The sequence below is a fragment of the Colias philodice genome, chromosome 10 (genome assembly GCF_061535455.1).
Source record: "Colias philodice isolate Cphi_HAF_F1 chromosome 10, ilColPhil1 Martin Lab GWU primary, whole genome shotgun sequence".
In the NCBI taxonomy this organism is placed as follows: Eukaryota; Metazoa; Arthropoda; class Insecta; order Lepidoptera; family Pieridae; genus Colias; species Colias philodice.
The window spans coordinates 1,792,166-1,813,704 of NC_143095.1; the positions used below are offsets into that span (position 1 = coordinate 1,792,166).

Here is a 21,539-nt window from a genome sequence, read left to right on the forward strand (position 1 = left end):
TTGCCAGTGTTTATGTGTGTTATGGTGATTACTTAATTAGATGACCCACATGTTAGTTTTTCTTGGCAAAAAAAAAAAAAGGTGGACTTATTTAAGTATATGAAACACACGCTATTTAAAATATTGCTCAATTCAATGAATAAGAATTGAATTAAAATTATTTCTGCCTGAAGCCGACATGTGCATTGTTTTATTTATGTGGTTACGTTTAATTATTATTATTTGTTACTAAAGCAAATAAGTTGCTTCTCAATTAAAAGTAACGTAAATAAAATTTTGTTTTTGAAATAGGTAAGTATTTTAGACACACTTATAAGCAGTAATTTTAAGAATAGATATAGACTGCGACGCTTTAAGATATACTTACTTAGGTATCTAATTTTTTTCCAAAAGTTGGTATGCTTTAAGTCTTATTATTTACATAAACGACGTGACATTAAAGAATTTTCCCTAATAGATAATTAATTTAACAAAATTTAAAGTTATAAACATTAAAATTTCTTTCATTCTTGGCATTCACGCTCGCTGTAAAATGTAACGAAATAAAATTCTTTAAATTATAGTTAAATATTTCATTTCAGTTGATCGAATTTTACGTACAGCTAAATTTTAGTTTCATTTACGCTGCATAAAATATTGTTTCTTTATCAAATTAATGTTATTGTGTACATAGAAATTATTGTTGATACGTTTTACTGTTTTTGCACTTTTTTATTGTGGACATTTTAATCTTCTCTTTGAAGATTTGTATAAACTTGTCGAAGTAATAAGTAACATATACACAAATAAACAAGTATAGGTACATTATATTATATACAACAAAAGTATGCGTATATAATATGCGTATAATACATAACAAGACTTAATTAACCAGTTTCGCTAGGGTAAATAGACATTGCTTTCATAAATTAATTGCACAAACAGTAATTTATAATAACAATGAATACATTCATAAATCAAAATACATATAAAATTACGAAAAATCCGTCACTATACCAAAAAGGAAACAGTAGGTATAAAGCTGCATCTTTGTCCAATAAAAGCACTTAAGATTCTGCATCTTAAAGTATTCTAACTACACCCTCCGGAATCACTCGTGCCGAGGTTTTAAACAACGTGTTGAACGCTAAAGTATACAGATTATGTGCATATAAACTACTTGAAACTTGAGCAGTTGTTAACTTTCGAAAGATTGCATCGCGTTACTATAGTCACTGGTTTATCTTTATATTTGGAAGCTAATAAGTCCTATCTTATCCTTCCTACTAAAATTATAAATGCGAAAGTTTGTGAAGATGGATGTATGTGTATGTGTGTGTAGGTATGTTTGTTACTATTTCATGGAAATACCTGTTACATTGAACTAGGATTAATATAGGATAGGTTTTAGGACACGGGAACGGGAACTATGCGGGTTCTTCTTTGAAAACGCGGGCAAAGTCGTGGGCGGAAAGCTAGAGTTATACATATAATTGAGAAGTTAGGATGTTACGGTACATGGATTATGGAAGAATTAAAGCGTAATATCCAACAAATATCGTCTGTCATCAATTATAATTAATATTTTTTAACAATTGACTAAAATTTATTTCATGATGATATATTCTCTACATTCCTCTTCTACTACTATTGATTACTTGCTATGTTCTTTTAATAAATCCATACTAATATTATAAATGCGAAAGTAACTCTGTCTGTCTGTCTGTTACTCAATCACGCCTAAACTACTGAACCAATTTGCGTGAAATTTGGTATGGAGATATTTTGATACCTGAGAAAGGACATAGGCTACCTTTTATTGCGAAATATGTACCACGGGCGAAGCCGGGGCGGACCGCTAGTAATTAATAGTTGTCTTTAACAACCTGCAAACCAGATTTCTATCAAATCAGTACGTTACTTTTATATAAAAACACCATTACAATCAGATTTATTAATATAGGAGAGTAATCAATTATTTTTATTGAATAAATGTCTGCACACTTAACCTACTTACTGTGTTAAAACGGTCATTTTTATAAACGTAGGTAAATAATAAAAATAAGGTTACAGTTTCAACTTAACATGATTTATTTTGCGTTTAATCAGCCTGACGTTTCAAGAATGCGATATGCAGAAAGTCAAGGCCGGGAGATAGCTTTCTACGCTTTTTCATGACTAATATAAATGAAGGTCTCAATTTTATTTATTATTTTGCCCTTATTAATATATTACCTTTAATCCATACTAATATTATAAATGCGAAAGTAACTCTGTCTGTCTGTTACTCAATCACGCCTAAAATACTGAACCAATTTGCATGAAATTTGATATGGAGATATTTTGATACCCGATTTGAATTAAACGCTTTTCCATTCTATTAAAAACGACAGTGCTAGGCTGGTCAATTATGTAGTGAATATAATGAATAAAATCTCTACGTTTCTTAAGAGATCGTAGGTGTAAAAAAAATATTTAGCATTAAAAAGGATAGTTTATGCCATATTTATGAAACTGAAACTCTGCTCTATAGGAGCTATCTAGCGATGAAAGTATTTCTTACTACAATGTGCATGAAGGGTTGTAGCTTATTTGGTACAAACGAAGAGAAAGACATTCTCTTTACAAAATTCGTATTGACTACGAATTAATCTACATACACAATTCCCAAAACGTCTAATTTATGTATCTTCTTTATATCGTCATGACAGCGTAAACTTCATACAAAATTCTCCACAGGTGGCCTGGCTTCGCGTGGACACACAAACCATACTGACCATACACACACACGTTATATCTCGAAGTCGGCGTGTCGGAGTGACCCACAGTGATCATCGAACGTGGTTCCTGCATATACGAGAACTACGCGAGACGGATAGAGGGTGGTACATGTGCCAGATAAATACGGACCCTATGAAGAGTCAGCTTGGATATTTGGATATTGTTGGTAAGTTTGATGATATGGTAGGGATTGGTAACGTGTCTGAAAACAAACTTTGATATAATAATCTCTTGAAATTTTTGTATTGTCACCGATCCTTGATAAGTGTACACAGTTTGAATTGAAACTGTACGTTTAAAGTGGTTCTAAATAACTCTATTTAAAGAATTCGGTTTCATACAAATATACAGAAGAGGCTAAGAAATGCGTGTTAATAAAGATAATTGTAGTCGATGTAAGTTGAAATAAAATGCTAATGTTGCTATATAATGTTTATTAATTGCAATGGCTTTCAATTATATGGGTCTTTAAAGGTATTTAGCGAATGTTAAGGAAACAACTTTGTCCTTTCCTACTTTATTTTGTAAAAGTAGCAACTTAACTTGGGCATAAAGCAAAATAACCAATCTTCTATTAGATGATACGTGTAATATTCAAGACCAAATCTAAAAAATAAAATATATATCAAACTAGATGATATGTTCAACGATTCTGTTTAATCAAAAACATAAAATATTAAAATTGACTCGATAAAAAAAAATCACCAAGTTAGCTCTAATTTTCACACTTTTACGTTTTCTACTTGACATGGTAATACTTATTATGATTTTTTTTTCATAAACAATTATATTAAAACATTTGCAAGATATTTGTTGCAGAGCATTTTGTGTAATTACTTTTAGTTTTGGTTTTATCTGCGATAAACCACTTTTATCGTGACAAAACCAAACGTTTATCTCGAGAAAAAAAGAGCGCCAAAAGTGTCGTCTTTTTTCATTTGGTTGGTTTAATTAAGTGAATGCAGGTTTTGTATTCGACAGAGAAGTGAAAATTATGTTAAATGTTTTTGCAATAATTATCTCCATTCGTAATAGATACAAGTACGGAATACATTTTGTATGTAATAAATAATACAAATTGTAAATAATACATATTGTATGAAACGAGCTGTAAATTAAATTAAATTTTCTTCGTAAGCTGTTAGGAATTCAGAACAATAGGAGCCAAAATGAAAATTTTTGTCTGTCTGTCTTTTTGTCTTGTAAACTCATCATATTTCTACCAGTACCACCGGACATTCTGGACCGAGGCACGAGCACAGACCAAACCGTTCGGGAAGGGTCGCCAGTCAGCCTTACTTGCGCTGCCACCGGCTCCCCTGATCCGCAGATCACGTGGCGAAGGGAGCACACGAAACCGATCCCTTTGTCCAACGGGTCACAAGGTAATGTGGGCGATAATCGTTTGACGAATTTGACAGTAGATTTTAGAATTGAGTTCTTTTACGAGTGATTGTTAGTCGCTGATGAATTTAGCTTTGTTTTTGGTACAATACATGTTCTTTGTAGGCTGTAATGGTTTTTATGAAAAAAACAAGGTTAGAATTATAATAAAAAGTAAAAACCTACTGTTAATGATTAAGGATTAAAAGTTTGTTATGCCAAATTAATACAATTCGTCACAAATTTTAATCATTGTTTTGGATTTAATTTTATTAATTACATTATTATTTCTATTTTAATATATTTTAGGTATAAATGGATGTACCTTATGCCTAAAAAATGCACATATCAATGCCATACCGTCAGGTTTTCTGTTACCTAATAGAATAATTGTAAAATGTAACGTAAGTTTGAAGGCTGTATTGTGATTGCAGTGACGTCACTGGAGGGTCCCGTATTAAATATTACTAGAGTCACGAGGCAGCACGCGGGGCCGTATTTGTGCATCGCCTCGAATGGAGTCCCGCCTACCGTGAGCAAGAGGATTATGCTCATCGTTGAATGTAAGGAACATTTTATGGTAGTAAAGTATAAAGAGAATTGAATAAACGTTATAATTCGTGTAAACCTGTAACGGAAATTTCAATTCCTTTGTACTAAGTAGTACTAAAGAGGTACATATTATGTTTTGTCTATTGAGTTAGGGGTCATGAATGTAATAGCGGTAGAGTTACTGTAACTTGTATTAAAGAATCTGGCATATAATAGTATTTTTTTACCTAGTATTTTTGCTTACTTTTTACTGTTTAGTTAATAGTAGTAGGTACAAGAAGCTTATTGTCCATTGATACAATCTGGGTCAATAAATGTAGCAATGGTATTCAGCACATAAAACGTCAAATGAGCAAATTTTGTAGGTTTTATTATATTTATTAATACTTACTTTATTAGTTCTAGTCTCAGTAATAATAAATTCATTCGATTGTTTAGTTCCACCGGTGATAACGATAAAGAATCAGCTGGTTGGCGCAGCGCTGGGTACAGACTTAGTGCTGGAGTGTGAGACGGAGGCCTATCCCAAGCCAGTCAGCTACTGGAGCCGGGAGGATGGTGAAATTGTTCCTATAGGTAAGATAGCACTTAAAATATAATTCTTTGAATTGGGTGGTGGTCCTACAAATATTTGCTTGTAGCGACACCTCGCTCTGAATCGCGCAAGCGAAATGTTTTCGCTACAGAGCATTTATAGAACTTTCCGACATCATCCATTGGGGCTTTAACGGCCGGTCTGTCGAGTGGACTGGTCGAGGATCCTCCCTTTTTCAATGAAGTAATTCCACCTTCTTTCCTCCACATGCTATTGAAATATTTGTAATTTCAATTGCAACTATTGTGTTGACCTGTTATGTATGAAAATATTATTATAGGTAGACATCTTATATTATAACGTATTTACAGCAATTTATCTAAACAACCATTCATGTAATAATGATCGCCATAGGGGCTTAAAGTAAACAAGAGTAGATTCAAATTATTTTTGTATTAATTTTCATTACAATTATTATTCAGCAATTAATTTTTTTGTTTATTAGACGATACTAAATAATAGTCTTACTTTTGCAATTATATAATTATCACGAAAAATATGGACTCGGCGTTCATAGGTGCCGTATATTGTCCTTGTTCGAAAGCATTTCTGTTTTCCATAAAATTTTATTCTTCTACGCATATCATAGTGAAATAGTTATACCGTTCAAAGGTATACCCATAGTATTAATCCAACATAATACTGAAATGCATATCAAGATAATGCATGCGACGGGATGCGGGCACACACTGAAACTGGGTCGGTTTACTTTTAATTTTTGATTATATGACGTCATAATGTATTGAAGTTATGTATTATCCTTTGGAAAAATTCCTTTCCCTTACGGATGGGTGGGATTTTAACGATTGTTTCGTGGAAAGTTGTGTCAAAATTCAATTATTCGGAACTTTATAGCAAGCGTTGTCACGCGGAGACTCATTTTCACTACAATTTACCTTACTTACCTAAAAAGTCTTTAATTTTTAAATAATATATAATATCTACATACAAGGTATAATTAAACACAGAAAAATATTAAAAATAGATTTCAATATTTGTGAAGACAATAAAACAACAACAAATCCAGTTCAATCAAATCAAATTAATTTAGTAAATAGAAACTATTTAACAGCCCTTACGTGTTGTTATTGCATTTAATTGTATTGTATTGTATTTAATTATATGCGACTATTAGATTAAACAGGATCGTAATAGAAATGTAATGGTTCTACATAACTGACCAATTGATGTAGTCAGTTGATAATAATTAATGCTCGTCTGTTTACTGAATTGTATGGAAATTGATAAACTTATTGTTAATAATTTAAGTACTTATTTGAAATGAAGGTAAAATATTGTTAGATCGAAAATCGAGATAGTAGTGGTTAGTAAAATAAAACAGTCTTGAAGTTTAAAAATTATTTATTTTTCCATTTTTAATCACATTCTGTTTCTGATTTCTTATAATATAAAAGTGAGGGAAATAAATTCAATCTGAAAATAAATCATGGGCTGGATTTCTATGTCGTTTTAATTTTGAAAGTATATAGGTAGGTAACTGGTTGAAAAACGCAGTTCGAGGACAATATATATTTTTTAATTTCTTGATTTATAAAAAAATAATAGAATAATTTACCCAGTACTTTATAATAATAAGGTTTCCTATTGTAGGTGGAAGCTTAGAGCCACAAAGAATAGCTGGTACCTACCGTTCAGTACTTAGACTGCCTTTAAGAAGAATAAAGAATTCCGACTATGGCGCCTATAGGTGTGTTTCCAAAAACGCACTGGGCGACACTGAAGGCACCATCAAACTATATCGTATGTATAATTATATAAACTATTATTGTATGTGTTTATGTCGACGTACAATTGCGTAAAGACCGTAAGGTTAGGTGTAATAAAATTAATTATTAATAAAAAATGATAAATAAAGCATGACATTATATTGTATTCTAGCTCGGGAGATAGCAATCTGTTGACAAGGCATAATTTAATCTATCGGTTTTTACAGTTTTACGGTGACATTTATAAGTAGGTCATTTATATGATATTTTTTCTTTTTAACTAGATATTAAGTAAAATCTGTTCGTGTAGGTGTATGATAGTTCAAATTAACTTACACATCCACTAAGCCCGCTCCTGCACTTTAAAGTTCATAGATTTATAAATATGTAGTTGTTATTGCATACATTTTAAAAATAACTAACCTGTATAAGCCTGTATATTTTTCTTACTATCTTTCAATGTCTATTTTTATATTTTTAAATCAGATCAAAATGCGTACACTTTGAATTTCAACGTAGTTTTGAATAAGCTTACCTATATACGTATAGCTTTAATGTTTCGAAAGCAGATGCATAGTAAAATATCCTGCATTCTCATATTTCTAAATTCCTCATTTCTTCGTTCAAAATTCATCAAAGTCACTATTATCTTAAATATTCTTATTAAAATATTAAACTGCGATTGTAATCATAGATTAAACAAATTATATTGAGTTAGTTTTTTATTATAAACATAGAAATGCGAGTTCCAACGCAAGCCAACAAAGCTTTTCCTAACAAGCAAGCTGTGCTAATCTTTTTATATTAAGACGCTAAAGATATTATTTTACTTCACAGCGATGCCTCCCGCCGCGTTGGAAAATAAAAATGGTAAGTTAGTTTTCCTTTTTACGAGATTTTATTTACCTTATATCTGTGGGTAATCAAATCTTATAGAAACTTGACCTTCCCAGTGCTTAATACGATTTTGTCGTTAATTTTGTGCTAGGTTAAAACAGTTAATATTTAAGTGTTACATATTATAGAGATTACTTTGTATTTAGAGTAACTCCATTTTTTTCCTCTCCTTATTATTGTCCTGATTGGTCCTGATTCATGTAAACAAAATTCCAAATTACTGTTATGTAAGCATCTAAACGGGTCCATTCGTTTTATTGAATGAATAATATAAATTCTTAATTTTACTTACCTACAAAATAGATTGATGTACTTATTTTCTTTTTTAAACAAAGTACAAGTTACATCTATACCTATAGTACTCGTATAGATGAAACTTGTACGAACGACATTATAATTATTATATAATTATAAGAGTTTTCTGAGTTTCTATTGATGAAACTTACACAACAACAAATCAAGTAGTCTTGGATTCTGTCACGATTTTGCCTCCTTTACCTCTATCAAATTGAGATTGTTGTCATTTGGCAGCCCTAAGATCACATGAAAGGATTTTTTCATGGACAAATTTTCCTTTAGATTTCCAATATTCTAATATCGAAATATATACTTATTCAAAGCTATTGACGTATAAATATTTATTATATATTATAGAAACTGTATAAAAGTACTGTGTACTAAGTACGTCTTTAAAAGAAGGTTCTAGGTCGAAAATTGTGTATAAATTTCCTTTCGCTTCACCTTTATTTTATAATAATCTTGTAATATTTTTCTCTTTCAAGTTATTCAAAGGCTTAATATAATGATGGACAAGTCATCGGAAAGTACGCCGTTTGGAACTCAAGGTATATTATATTTTCATTAAAATAAAAGTGTATTGCTCTTTAGTAATAAGCGCTATTACATTTTTGCTAATTAACAACGGGCGCTAAAAATTATTACAAGCTATTTAACAAGAGACCTTAGCAATTTTTCGGATATTCCACTTACCTTCGGGCTTAAATTTATAAGGTAAAAAATGTATTGAAAAGCTTCTATAAGGAATATTAATTAGGATGTTTTTCAGATTTCAGGTTACAAGGTAACGGAGCAGTCTCATTGAAACAATCTTGGCTCGGTTTTTTGATATTTGCGTATTTATTTTTTTAATCTTGTGGTTGTTGTTGTTTTTAATGAACACATGTATTTGATTTTACAAGGATTGAGTACAAATATGAAATAATTATACCTACAGTATGTTTTGTGTTATAAAATTGAAGGCGAAATTGTATATTTTGGTTAAGAATTTGGATTATATAATGCGTGTTCTGTTTAGTTAACAAGTAATATTTCAACTGTTTTGAACAACTTCAGTCGTTTTCAAATAAGAGGTTTAAATAAGTATCTCTAAGTATATGTTTATTTTTTATGTATTTGAAATATTATCAAAAGATCAAGAGCAATTTACCTATAATATGATTTACCAACTTCTTAGTCACTGTCGTACTTTATAAAAACTGGTATTGAGGCCAATTTATATTGGCATTATTAAAATATCTTGATCCACTAAAATTTAATTGTATTATCTAAAGAAAGTATTACACAAAGGGCCGATTTTTCAATGCTTGGATAAAACTTATTCGTCGAATAATGTATAAAACTACCATTTAAAAAAAACGACGTATTCTTATTGCCCGTATTTGACAGTTTACGTGACATTTTAATATTATCGTGAATACTTTATAGGACGGATAAGTTTTATCCAAGCATTGAAAAATCGGCCCAAAATGTGTTTATCCTACTAATCACAGCTACATACGAAAGGTAAAATTCTAATAAAAGTTATATTTTCAATTAATTTAAACGGAAATATAAATGCTTAAAAGCCTGCAACGAGTATGTTTCATCAATATTGACTTATTATCTTTAGTTCATTAGAAGATTGTGTTTAATAATGTACAAACGCTAATATATAATCTTAGAAACAACTATTTATTAGTGTTAAATGCATTTATTTTATGTATAAATTATATACTGTGAACTTTGTAGACTGGCAAGGCGCAATTGATAAAATAATAACATATCTTCTTGTATAAGTTTAGTTATAACGTTATTGACTTACACTTTAGGAAATTATATTATGAGAAATATAAAGAAAGTATTAATAGAGACTGAAAAGAAACGTGTATGTATGATAAATGTAGGAAATTAGCGCTTGAATAAGATACTACATTGAAATAGGATTTATCGATTGTACATAACAAGATATAATATAGTATAGGTATTATATACAGCTATTGTTTTATGATATTATACAGGGTGTCCCACTGTTGGTATACTAAGCTCAAAGGGGGTTATAGTTTTGCATACGCTGAGTTCGTAAAAAATACTTATAAAATTCCAGACGAATTTTTTTTCAAATAGATGAATTTTTAAATCTCTATGTGTACACCCATAACGAGCAACCCGCCCAACTTTGCCACCAGCACGTGAGCTATCGTTTAAGGTTATGTTTTAATAGACAAAATGCTCATATTAGCGAAGCGGTATATGCCGGCTGCGCGAAGCTAGAGAAGAAAACATGGATTTTCACGAAAAATTTAGCAAAAAATTTTTGACGTAATTTTGTTGTTTAAGTATTTTTTTCGTGATAAGTGTATGCAAAACTACAAGTTCCTTCGCGCTTAGTATACCAATAGTGGGACACCCTGTATAAGCGTCAGATGATTGCTTTTCACGTTTGTTAATGTTTGGAACAGCTTTAAATATTATTTTGATACAATTTGTTGTTATATGTTAAAGTATAGATTATTCTTTTGTTTTTTTTAGCATAATTTAGACCTAGTTAAACTTGTACATATTGAGAGATCTTTGTTCGATCCAAATATTTATTTCATTGTACTGAAAGGTAGTATTTTAGAAAACCTGTCAATTGATTTGTATGCGGACCATTGTGGCTATCGAAAAATAAAGAATTTGCAGCAACAAATGATGTCTATTATTTTATTAACCTTCCTATCCATTTTTTTTTAATTTGCCTCACAGATTTAAAAATGTCAAACACATGGTTGTTGGCAAAATAGCACACGTATGCTTTACTCAAGATAAGTATCTAAAAACCACGAATACAAGACTTGGGTTCTTGAAATTGAGTCAAACTGAGTAACGTTGAATATCTCTACATTTTATCCAAACTAAATATCTACATAAGAAATCATTACCAGTTGTTTCGTTAGTACCTAAAAAACAAAAAAAATATAAGTCAATATTTTAATATACTATTTGCTAATTTCAAGTCCAGTGTACATTGAAACTTAAGCTCAAAAACTTCTTTTTTCAACTAGAGTCTTTTAGTAGCGCTTTTCAATTATTGTCATAACACATGGAAACTGCCTTACCTTTAGAGAGCAGAGTCATATTAGTTAGTCATATTATTTTATGTTTTCATCATCGATTTTCTATTCTATCATTCCTAGGCTTCTTTTATTAGTCTGTAAAAGGTATCGAATCCAGAACTTCTCGGTTATATGTTCACTACTTTATAAAGGAGACGTACATTGGATAGACCGTATTATTTAAGGCGTTACCCGGCAATTTCGACTATGTTCAACCTCTATAAAGTCTGGTACAACATAAAGCACAATACCGGAAAAAATATATAAAATAGGATGGTCTTTGATCTTTAATTGCTCGCGAGGACTTTTTTCCAAAGTTAATAGATTTCTAGAAGAAAAATGTGCCGTGGTCATCGATTTTTCCGCAAATACTCTATAAACTTCGTAACCTGCTGACTTAGAGCTCTGAAAATTTTATGTTTAATAAATTATCAGTTACACAACAGTCCCTGACGAGGATTTTTTGTTTCACTGATTGGTATCTTTTTAAATACAAAATGCGAGGAAAAAAGAAGGTGCAGCGGGAGAGGTTTGAGATCCGTTAAGTATGGTCAAGGTTATTAGCGCATGTATAAGCCTTAAACATTTCATAAATTTTACAAATTAAATACATTGTATTATGGAATTCTATTTGCGAATGTTAAATTGAACCACTTCACTGTTCAAATAATATTTGCATAAACAACTACAACAATATAATAAAATTAATATCGATTCGCTACCTCATTAGATAAGTGGTTAAATTGTGTTTTGTAATTGTACAATCCTCAATGTTCGTTCACGAGAGCAAGCAACTATGTAAGGTTTGACATTATTGTTTGAAGTGGTTTCACGTATCAAAGTGATGTGACAATTGCTATAAATTATTCATTTTAAATGTAACTTGTCATTCAAATGATTTGTGTATTCAAATAGAAAATTTCGCTTTGTATTTCGATGCCTCTTTTATCATTATTTGATAATAATTAACTGAGTAATTTTCACTTGAATTTACTTTTCGTTCATTACCAAGTACTCTTTTGGTCGTCGATATATTTTGTACTTTTTAACTTCATTAAATGCCTTTCAACGTGACGGTGTAGTTATAAAATAATGGGATTAATAAATTAATGTTATATTTCAGCAGATTGAAAGAATGAAAAGATTTACCTTTTGTAATGTGTGGCGACAGTTGATTTGTTTATGAAATTATATTTGTTTGTTTTCTTAGTTATTAATTCATAAAAGGTAGAATACAAAGAAAGCATATTAAGCCGAATATAAAAGTTCTCATTTAATCAATCATATAAAAGTATATAGCTATGTATGTTGGACGTTGGTACACCCACGCTTCAAAATGTTATTGTACCTTCGCAGTGGAAATTTTTTGGTATTTACTGAAATTTTAGCAGAAAAAGTCACTCTCTGTTCCAGTTCCAATTTATTTACCTACATATTTTAATGGAAATTATTAAACATACTTATTTGTATAAAAAATTTGAGCTCAGTAACTCCATTCCGTAAATGTTTACAAACATTATACAAACAAAAGGGATTTGCTCTACATTTGTAGTACATGAACTTTTATAATATTTGAGATTTTCTTTATTTATTATAAAGTTTATTACTAGATCTGTATCAAAAATTGTTTATTACGTTTTAAGATATAGCTATAAATAGTTTAATTGATAGACAGTGAAACATTCCCTTGGGCTCACATCATATACGGAACTGAGATTATTCTTTAAGGGCGATTTTCTATTAAAGGGCTAACATTCTTTGTAGTGTCATCCTTTGTAAATGTATGTTTTGTTTTTGTTTCTTATCCTTTCATCAGTTGTCACTCGCAAAGTCGTTTTAGACTACAAGCCCGCATAGGACAAAAATATGGGTCAAATGAACCACCAGGGGACATATCTAGAACGATAGCAGAGCAAAAAATAATAAGATTCATCACTATGCCGTCACTTGTAAGCTGTCCAACTGAGTGCAGATGAGAATTGAAAAGTACAGGTAGACTCGGTAAATTTTGGTCATATATTTTTGTACGGCATTCTTAACCATCGATAGATCCATTAAAAATAATAAGAAACCGCTCAGTGCCGTACAAAAATGGTGGTCCACCAAGTCGGAATTTTTATTTAATTTCCGAGAGTTACCGGGGGTAAATTTGGTCATTTGACCATGTACGGCATCTGTGTCATACTATTGCTATACTGCTTTTAATCCATTATTCCGCAACGCCGTACAAAAATCATGGGGACAAGGGGAAAAAATCGAGAGATGCAATCCCCTCTCTTTCCCCACTCCAGGGGGTCATTTGACTAAGTACGGCTTCGGTTCCAAAACATTATCTAGCACTCAAAAGTACTATTAAAAGCAATGCCGTCAAAAAATAATTGTTCTTTTAAATGTATACCAATAATCATCTTAATTTCATCGAATTCTTGATATAAAGAGCTGTAAGGTCATTTGACCCTGTACGGGAACTTTTTTTTAACATGATATTGTAAAATTCAATTGTTGTATAGTATTGCCGTTCAAAAGAAACCGTTCTAAAAAAAGTTATAGAGAAATGCAAAACCAGAAATTTTGTTAAAGTTTAAACATCGTAGATTAATGAAATATAATAGTTTTCTACACTTTATCCGTTGTTTTAAATAGTATTAACATAGATAAATTAGGAAAAAACGATGACGTACATTTTCGTGCAGACCACATCTTTTAGGCTGATGAAAGCTACGAAAGCTACAATTTTAAGAGTGCTTTATGGCCATTTGATACAGTACGGCATTAACATATTTTTACCCAACTACGGCAAAGCAAAAGGAGGGTTATGGTTGTTTACAGGTCATGTATGTATGTTCATCTATTCCCTCGTAACTTCTAAACTACTTATCAGAATTCGACAAATGACATATCATTAGAGGCGTCTGAATTGTTCACTGGATAACCAACGACCAGCTAGCTAAAGGCTATATGGGGTTTCACAAAATCTAATGTGGCGCCCTCTAGCGGACAAAACATACAGAGTAAAAAAATAAAGTTAAGATAAATATGCAGTGTTTGGTATCATTTGAAAGCGCTTTACTTGTACATTTTGAATATGTATATATTACTAGCATTTGCTTGTGACTTTACCTGTATTCATGGACTGATTGCATATAATTCACATCTTTTCGTTCATAGCTTTTTTATTAGTTCATCAATTAAACGGAGTCCATTCCACCTGACTCCGACTTTCCAAGGTGATAATTAACCACCTCGAGCTTCTTAATATTAATGTTTATTTATATTTTATTATAAAAATATAAAGCAAACATTTCGTTATATGGATTTTTTTCTTTTTCAGATTTTTCCCCTTTGAACCAACGAAAATGTACGGCACATGAAAAAATATTATCTATGCATAAAATACTTTAAAAATAAATTTATTTCGTGTTGTGTCAAATGACCCCCTGGAGTGGGGAAAGAGAGGGGATTGCATCTCTCGATTTTTTCCCCTTGTCCCCATGATTTTTGTACGGCGTTGCGGAATAATGGATTAAAAGCAGTATAGCAATAGTATGACACAGATGCCGTACATGGTCAAATGACCAAATTTACCCCCGGTAACTCTCGGAAATTAAATAAAAATTCCGACTTGGTGGACCACCATTTTTGTACGGCACTGAGCGGTTTCTTATTATTTTTAATGGATCTATCGATGGTTAAGAATGCCGTACAAAAATATATGACCAAAATTTACCGAGTCTACCTGTACTTTTCAATTCTCATCTGCACTCAGTTGGACAGCTTACAAGTGACGGCATAGTGATGAATCTTATTATTTTTTGCTCTGCTATCGTTCTAGATATGTCCCCTGGTGGTTCATTTGACCCATATTTTTGTCCTATGCGGGCTTGTAGTCTATTTATAATATTAGGGTATTTCATATTTGAACTGAACACATAGAAGAAAACATATTTACTTTAATATCACTTAGTGTTTTTGAATGCACTCAAATAGAGTGTGTGTTTCTTCGGCAGTAGCTACTCTAGGTACGCTCAGTTAGACTTCTTTAAACATTAAAACCAAAGGTAATGCATATGTTAATACGTTTTAATCAATTTATTACCCGACTGTGACAGAAGGCAGGTATGTGTGTGGGGCACGCTCGAGTAGAGCCTAAACGGCTTGTTGTATTTTTATTCGAGTGTCAATAAATTCCTCTTAGTAGTGAGAGTGACAATCGGGTTTTTTTTATTTTGATATATTTTGTCGTACTTACATTTCTTGGTTTAAACCAAAACAATCGATATAATCATGAAAACGTTCAATGAATTTAAAAATCATTTTCTAGCAATGTCACATCCTCTCCAGTACCTACATTAAAATTACAGGTAAAGTTGAACGGTGCGTGGGCAGAGCAAACATACGGTTTACCGAAGCGTACTTGTCAATTGTGATTTAAAATTTCCGGTAAATTGGTTAAACAACGAGTTTGGTAAATGTTAATTACACAATTAAATACCCAAAGCTGTATTCAAATATGCATTGTACTCGTAATGAACATAGATTTATATATGTGGTTATATTAAGTGCGGCCTACTTGTTGATTGTGGAACCATATTATGCGTCAATCGTTCTGGGTATCTAAAAGTAATTGTAAGGAAAAGGGCTAAGGATTCGTACAATTATTTCTTTATACCTGTTTTTATTGTACACAACAAGATGGAGTGGAAAGATTTTGGAAAATCTCGTTCTATTGATAGTATGTATTCTAATTTAGTAGTAAGAAAATGATTTCCTTTATCTCTAGGTACACTATATTATGTTATTGGACGTTCATAAAGCAATTTCTTGTACGTTCTCAATATTTTCAGATAGTAGTATGAATTGAATTAAAACATAGTAAAATGAAAATGAAATGAATTGAAGCGCTTTCTACGTTAATTCGAGAACATTCAAGTACCAAGTGGTTATTGTTAAAAATGCGTATTGAGATCGACACCCTTATTCACAAATGTTTTCCCGAAAGGTTATTTTGGGATTCAATTTGTACAAATGTCGTTAACTAATTCCGATCGAAATTTATACAATTAGAAGCCAGTATCTCAATATAAATATCGATCGTTTGTATACTAATACTATAAAGCTGAAGAGTTTGTTTGTTTGAACGCGCTAATCTCAGGAACTATTGGACCAATTCAATTTTTTTTCATACTTTTAGTATAGGGTAGAGTGTAGACAATAATATATACGTTACGCGGGCAAAACCGGGGCGGACAGCCAGTAAATATAATTGGCATCAGAAAGCTTTCGTTTACAAACAAGTTTCGTAAATTTTGAGGTTTAATTTCTCAAAGTCTAATAACAAATTCTATTACTGTAAACATTTCAATTAGCAACAGTTCGAACCTGTTTCTAGGAATACTCTTCGCTGTAAAAATAATTTATAAGCTAGCGGTTAAATTGTTGAATGTTGATGTAATCAAATACGATATTTTGTAAAATTATAACGTTGGTTTAGTTGTAAAGGCTGGTTTAGTTGAAATTTCATTGCAAAATATTTTATAGGTATGTACTAAAATTTTATATATTATTTAATGAAAACTACATGTAGTAGTGAACCTAATTAGATAATAATAGTATATCGGAGACATATTATGTGTTCACTTTGTCAATGCATTTCAATAAAACGAAGCAAAGAAAGGTCGATAATACCGCACCAAAGTCACTGAAAATGTACTGAAACAATGCAACGGTGACCGCAAAAGTTTTAAAAGTATAGAGAAACTGTTGTTTTGTTGTATTGGCCAATGTTCTCTTCGTATATTTTAGTTTTCAGTTAGCTTTGTACAATGTTTAATATTCTTCAAGTGTTTTGTAAAGCTCTTATATAATATTATACGCTTTTAATTATGTTTCGTCTACGAATGTTAAGTTTACCTCTCTTGTCGGGGACAGATGAAGGTTATCACCCCATTATAATGTAAACTGAAATGTTTAAAGTACGATATGAATGATATAAAAATTATATATATTTTTTTTTTTTAACACACTGCTCAGGCATTTGACCGCCATCTCACCTGATGGTAAGTGAAGATGCGGTCTTTCAGGTTAGCATGCCTGATCAGTAAGGTAAAGCCTATTCACTTTGGCCTTGAATAGATCCAAATTGTAACTATCGGGAAACACGGATGGCGGTAGGGAGTTCCACATCTTCGCGGTTTTTATTAAGAAACTGTTTTCGAAGCGCTTGGTGCGCACATGGGGTATCTCGACCACGTAGGGGTGGAAACCAGTATTCCGTCGCGAAGTCCTGTATTGGAAACTGTATTGGAAAAATAGTCCTGTATATGAAACAAGTTTTTGTACCGTAACCGTAGAATAATACAGCGATTTAATTTTCAATTTCATTCTCACTCTCCCTCTCTCTCACTCTCCCTTTCACTCTCCCTCTCACTCTAACTCTCCCTCACACTCTCACTCTCACTCTCATTTTCATCCTTATTCTCATGCTCATTTTCATTTTTATTCTATAAAATATTTATAATCGATAAAATGGAACTTGGCGATAACATTTATTTTTGTATGTGGTTAAAATGGTATATTGGCGACAATTTAAATGTAACACGTTTCAAAATATTGGAATATTAAATCCGGATTCCGATATAAAGTATTAAGTTTGATTTTCACTAAAACATACGCTTCATAAATCAATGTATTTTAATACATATCGTGAATGTGCATTAATAGTAACTATACAATTATAATTCAACTAGCGGTCCGCCCCGGCTTAGCCCGTGGTACCTACATGTTTAAACTATCCTATCTCTCAAGTTGGATCGAACTGCACATGGTGTGCGAATTTTATTATAATCGGTTAAGTGGTTTAGGAGTCCATTGAGGACAAACATTGTGACACGAGATTTATATATATTAAGATTGAAAGTTTGGGTTATAGGTGGTTGAATTAATAATGAACGAAATAAAGCTTATAAGTTTATACTGAAAAACATGTTATACGATAGTAATAAAACACTTTCTTAAATTCTCGCGTAAAATTAATGAAACAATAATATTATATTATATGGATGTAAAATTTACTTGAAAACATTAATTTCATCAGCAGAACTGTAAGATGAACTCAAACCATGACGTCATTTCTGCTACTTCGTCGTATTTGCTAATATATTCATACGTGTTTAAATCTAAACTATAGTATGTACAAAGAAAACAATTTTCCAAAGTTACATGTGGCACATTGCCCGGTATGCAGGCGGCATACCACACAAGGCCCTGATGGTTTATGCATTTATACAAGGAATCGCTGTGACTCATTATTTATAGGCTAAGAAAAATGTAAAATTATACGTATATAATTTTAGATTCTTCGTAGATCTAAATTCTTTGTACTTCGTAGATTGTTATGTATGTATGATTATGGTTATAGGGAGAGATATATTTGCTTATTTAATAGTTAAACAGGGTAACTTGTAAAACACCAGCAACCTCGCAGGACAAGATAACTAACATCATAAGTAACAACATTTGTTCTACGACTTTTGATAATTTGTTAGATTTTATTTTCATATAAATATAAAATATTCATTGAATTTTCCGTTTGAATATTATAAACTCTACGGGCATCCCAAAAATTACGTAAACAATAAGCGAACGAAAGGGGAAAGGAGGCGTCGCGTCGTCCTTTCGATAATGAATAGAACATAGACTTGAATGTTAGGAGAGTACAATAAAAACTTTAAAAAATCATTTAAAAATAATGTATTGCGTTATGCCTAAAGTCGTAGAACAAATGTTGTTACTTATGATGTTAGCTATCTTGTCCTGAGAGGTTGCTGGTGTTTTACAAGTAACCCTGTATACAGTATGTGGTTATGCTAAAATTGCTGTTGCTGTTTTTGAAAAGCTTTTTAGTTCATGTAAACTTATATAACTGTGAACTTGAAAAAAATAACGAGTAAAGTTCTACAATAATTGTTGTCGAAAGCCATTACTTGATTTACATACCGACGACGCGGTTGGCGCAGTGGTAAAGTAACTGCCTACTGAGCCGACGGCCCCGGGTTCGATCCCCGGTCAGGGCAAATATTTGTGTGATGAACTCAATTATTTGTTCTTGGGTCTGGGTGTTATCTATATATTATGTATTTATTAAATATTATATTTATCGTCGCCTAGTACCCACAATACAAGCCTTAATTGAGCTTACTGTGGGACTAGGTCAATTTGTGTAATAATGTCCTATAATATTTATTTATTTATTTACATTTAAAATCGTATAGTTTGAAAGTTAATTGAGAGAGTCATGTGTTCCAATTAATTAAACATAATATCTAAAAGCTAAATATTTTTTAAAACACGCTTTTAAAATCATATTTAGTAATGAAAGCATAGAATATTGAATGAATAAAATAAATTAAACCTGAAATTGTATATTCCCAGTAATATTAATAGTAACGAAATTATGAGTATTACAATTTTAAATATAAATGAACTGCAGTTCAATATAGTGATTTTGTTTACCAATGAGCGTGTGTGAGCACACGTGTCAGACGTGAAACTTCTTTGGCAAGATTCAAGATAGCAAAATCGTCGCCTTACTCCATGACGTGACGGTATTGTCATGTCGCGACCTTGAAATTTTTACTCTCAACGCGCCTAAAGAAGTTTCACTTCAAAAATATATTAACTAGCATGAGGTTGTTTGATGAGAATGTGATTTCCATGTACCGTAACCCCTGAGGTACTATCATTCAATTAGTTTTGTCAAGTTCGAAACTTTAAGATCTGATCCCACTGGGGAGTATAATTTCAAACATATATTTACCATCATTTAATATGTTCACGTGTGAATTGCGTGTTAATCCGGTTCTAGGTAAGGAATAGATTAAATTATCGAAAATGTCGAAATATAATTACGTAAAAGAAAACCAATTTATATTTTCCAATAAAATATTTTATATTAATAACAAGGACCTCATAATACAAATAAATTTTATCAAAATTGTTAATATTCTTTAACTAAGTAAGTACACACATGCAGTAAGAATTGTATTTATTACCTTTTAAATAGTACAAAGTTTGTCTCCAGTATAACGATAGTCACTAGAGGAATGGGCGCGATGGAAGCCATATTTACTCATTAAATGTTTCTCGCAATCAAAGCTCATAAAGCAGGCAAAAATCGCGGAGAACATAATAAAAGTAAGCTCCAGTTAATTCGTATGGATAACATTGGGATTATTAACCGACCCTGGATTATCAACTTGAAATTGCGAGACCGAACATTATAATGTCGAAAGCAATGAAAAGTTCATTTTAACCCTCCTGTGTTTCAGTTACCATAAAAACTTGGGATTTCACGTTATATATGAGGATAAAGGTTACATGTTGCACCATTAAATTGCCGGTGTTTATTTCAAATGATCTGGGGTGCAATACTTAAGCGCTAATAAACCGAATATATCGAGGGTTGTTTGCTTCGGATTTAGATAATGTTGTTATTCGCTAACGCTCTCGCTTTTTATGATCGTTTATGCTTTTATGATTAATAATAAGCGGCTTTATTCATACATATTATATGTACTTATATTCTATACATATTACTTGATGATTTTTATATGTATAACACATATAGATGGAGTATTGCTTACGTGGGTTGACATAGCATCGTTGATCAAAGGTCACGTATTCTATACAGCGATGGGTAGAGTCATAAGGTATTTTCTACTTTTTCTATTTAACCAATATATTTGTGTGGTCAGGTTATCAGGTTATTGTATTTTTTATGGATTTAAGAGTAGAGTCCCTTGTTTTGAAGTCGGTAAGGTTTTTACAAATTAGTTTTATAATATGTATCTACGAAGATATACATAAGCTTATAAATTAACATACTTATGGTAAAGCTTAAGCTATAACTATACTCTTAAAATTACATTTTTTTAAATTTCTTGCTTACAAAGTGCCCGTGTTTATTTGCGTCCAAAACAATGAAGGAATGTTTGAAGGAGGAATGGTTATCGCGCGCAACGCTAAAGTCAGACAAAGCCGCGCAAACTGAAGAAATCTTAAGATCCAAAGGACGCTATAAGTGGTTGTACTAATCACGCGTCAAGTGTATCGCTTAGGGATTGGAAAGCGAACAATAGATGGTAATCAATAAAATCCGGCGATCGGCCCTTTGTGTCCCTAATGTGTGGAAATTAGCTCTTTCCTTCCTGACGAAGACAAATTATACCATACTTGATTAATTAAATACTGCTT

At 31.5% G+C, this 21,539-nt stretch overlaps 1 protein-coding gene across 4 annotated transcripts in view; it reads left to right on the forward strand.

Moving 5' to 3' along the window:
- LOC149485030 (opioid-binding protein/cell adhesion molecule homolog) overlaps window positions 1-10,870 on the forward strand; it is a 40,232-nt gene extending 29,362 nt beyond the window's left edge. For 3 of the 4 annotated variants that reach the window (XM_089699733.1, XM_089699735.1, XM_089699734.1), the window contains exons 4-11: window positions 2,719-2,926; window positions 3,987-4,145; window positions 4,578-4,706; window positions 5,134-5,271; window positions 6,902-7,051; window positions 7,855-7,887; window positions 8,697-8,759; window positions 8,981-10,870. In XM_089699733.1, coding sequence (XP_089555859.1) covers window positions 2,719-2,926; window positions 3,987-4,145; window positions 4,578-4,706; window positions 5,134-5,271; window positions 6,902-7,051; window positions 7,855-7,887; window positions 8,697-8,759; window positions 8,981-9,063 — 963 coding nt within the window. In that variant the 3' untranslated portion in view covers window positions 9,064-10,870. The remainder of the gene's footprint in view (window positions 1-2,718; window positions 2,927-3,986; window positions 4,146-4,577; window positions 4,707-5,133; window positions 5,272-6,901; window positions 7,052-7,854; window positions 7,888-8,696; window positions 8,760-8,980) is intronic. The other variant, XR_016316162.1, reaches the window with a different exon arrangement.
- The last annotated feature ends 10,669 nt before the right edge of the window (window positions 10,871-21,539 follow it).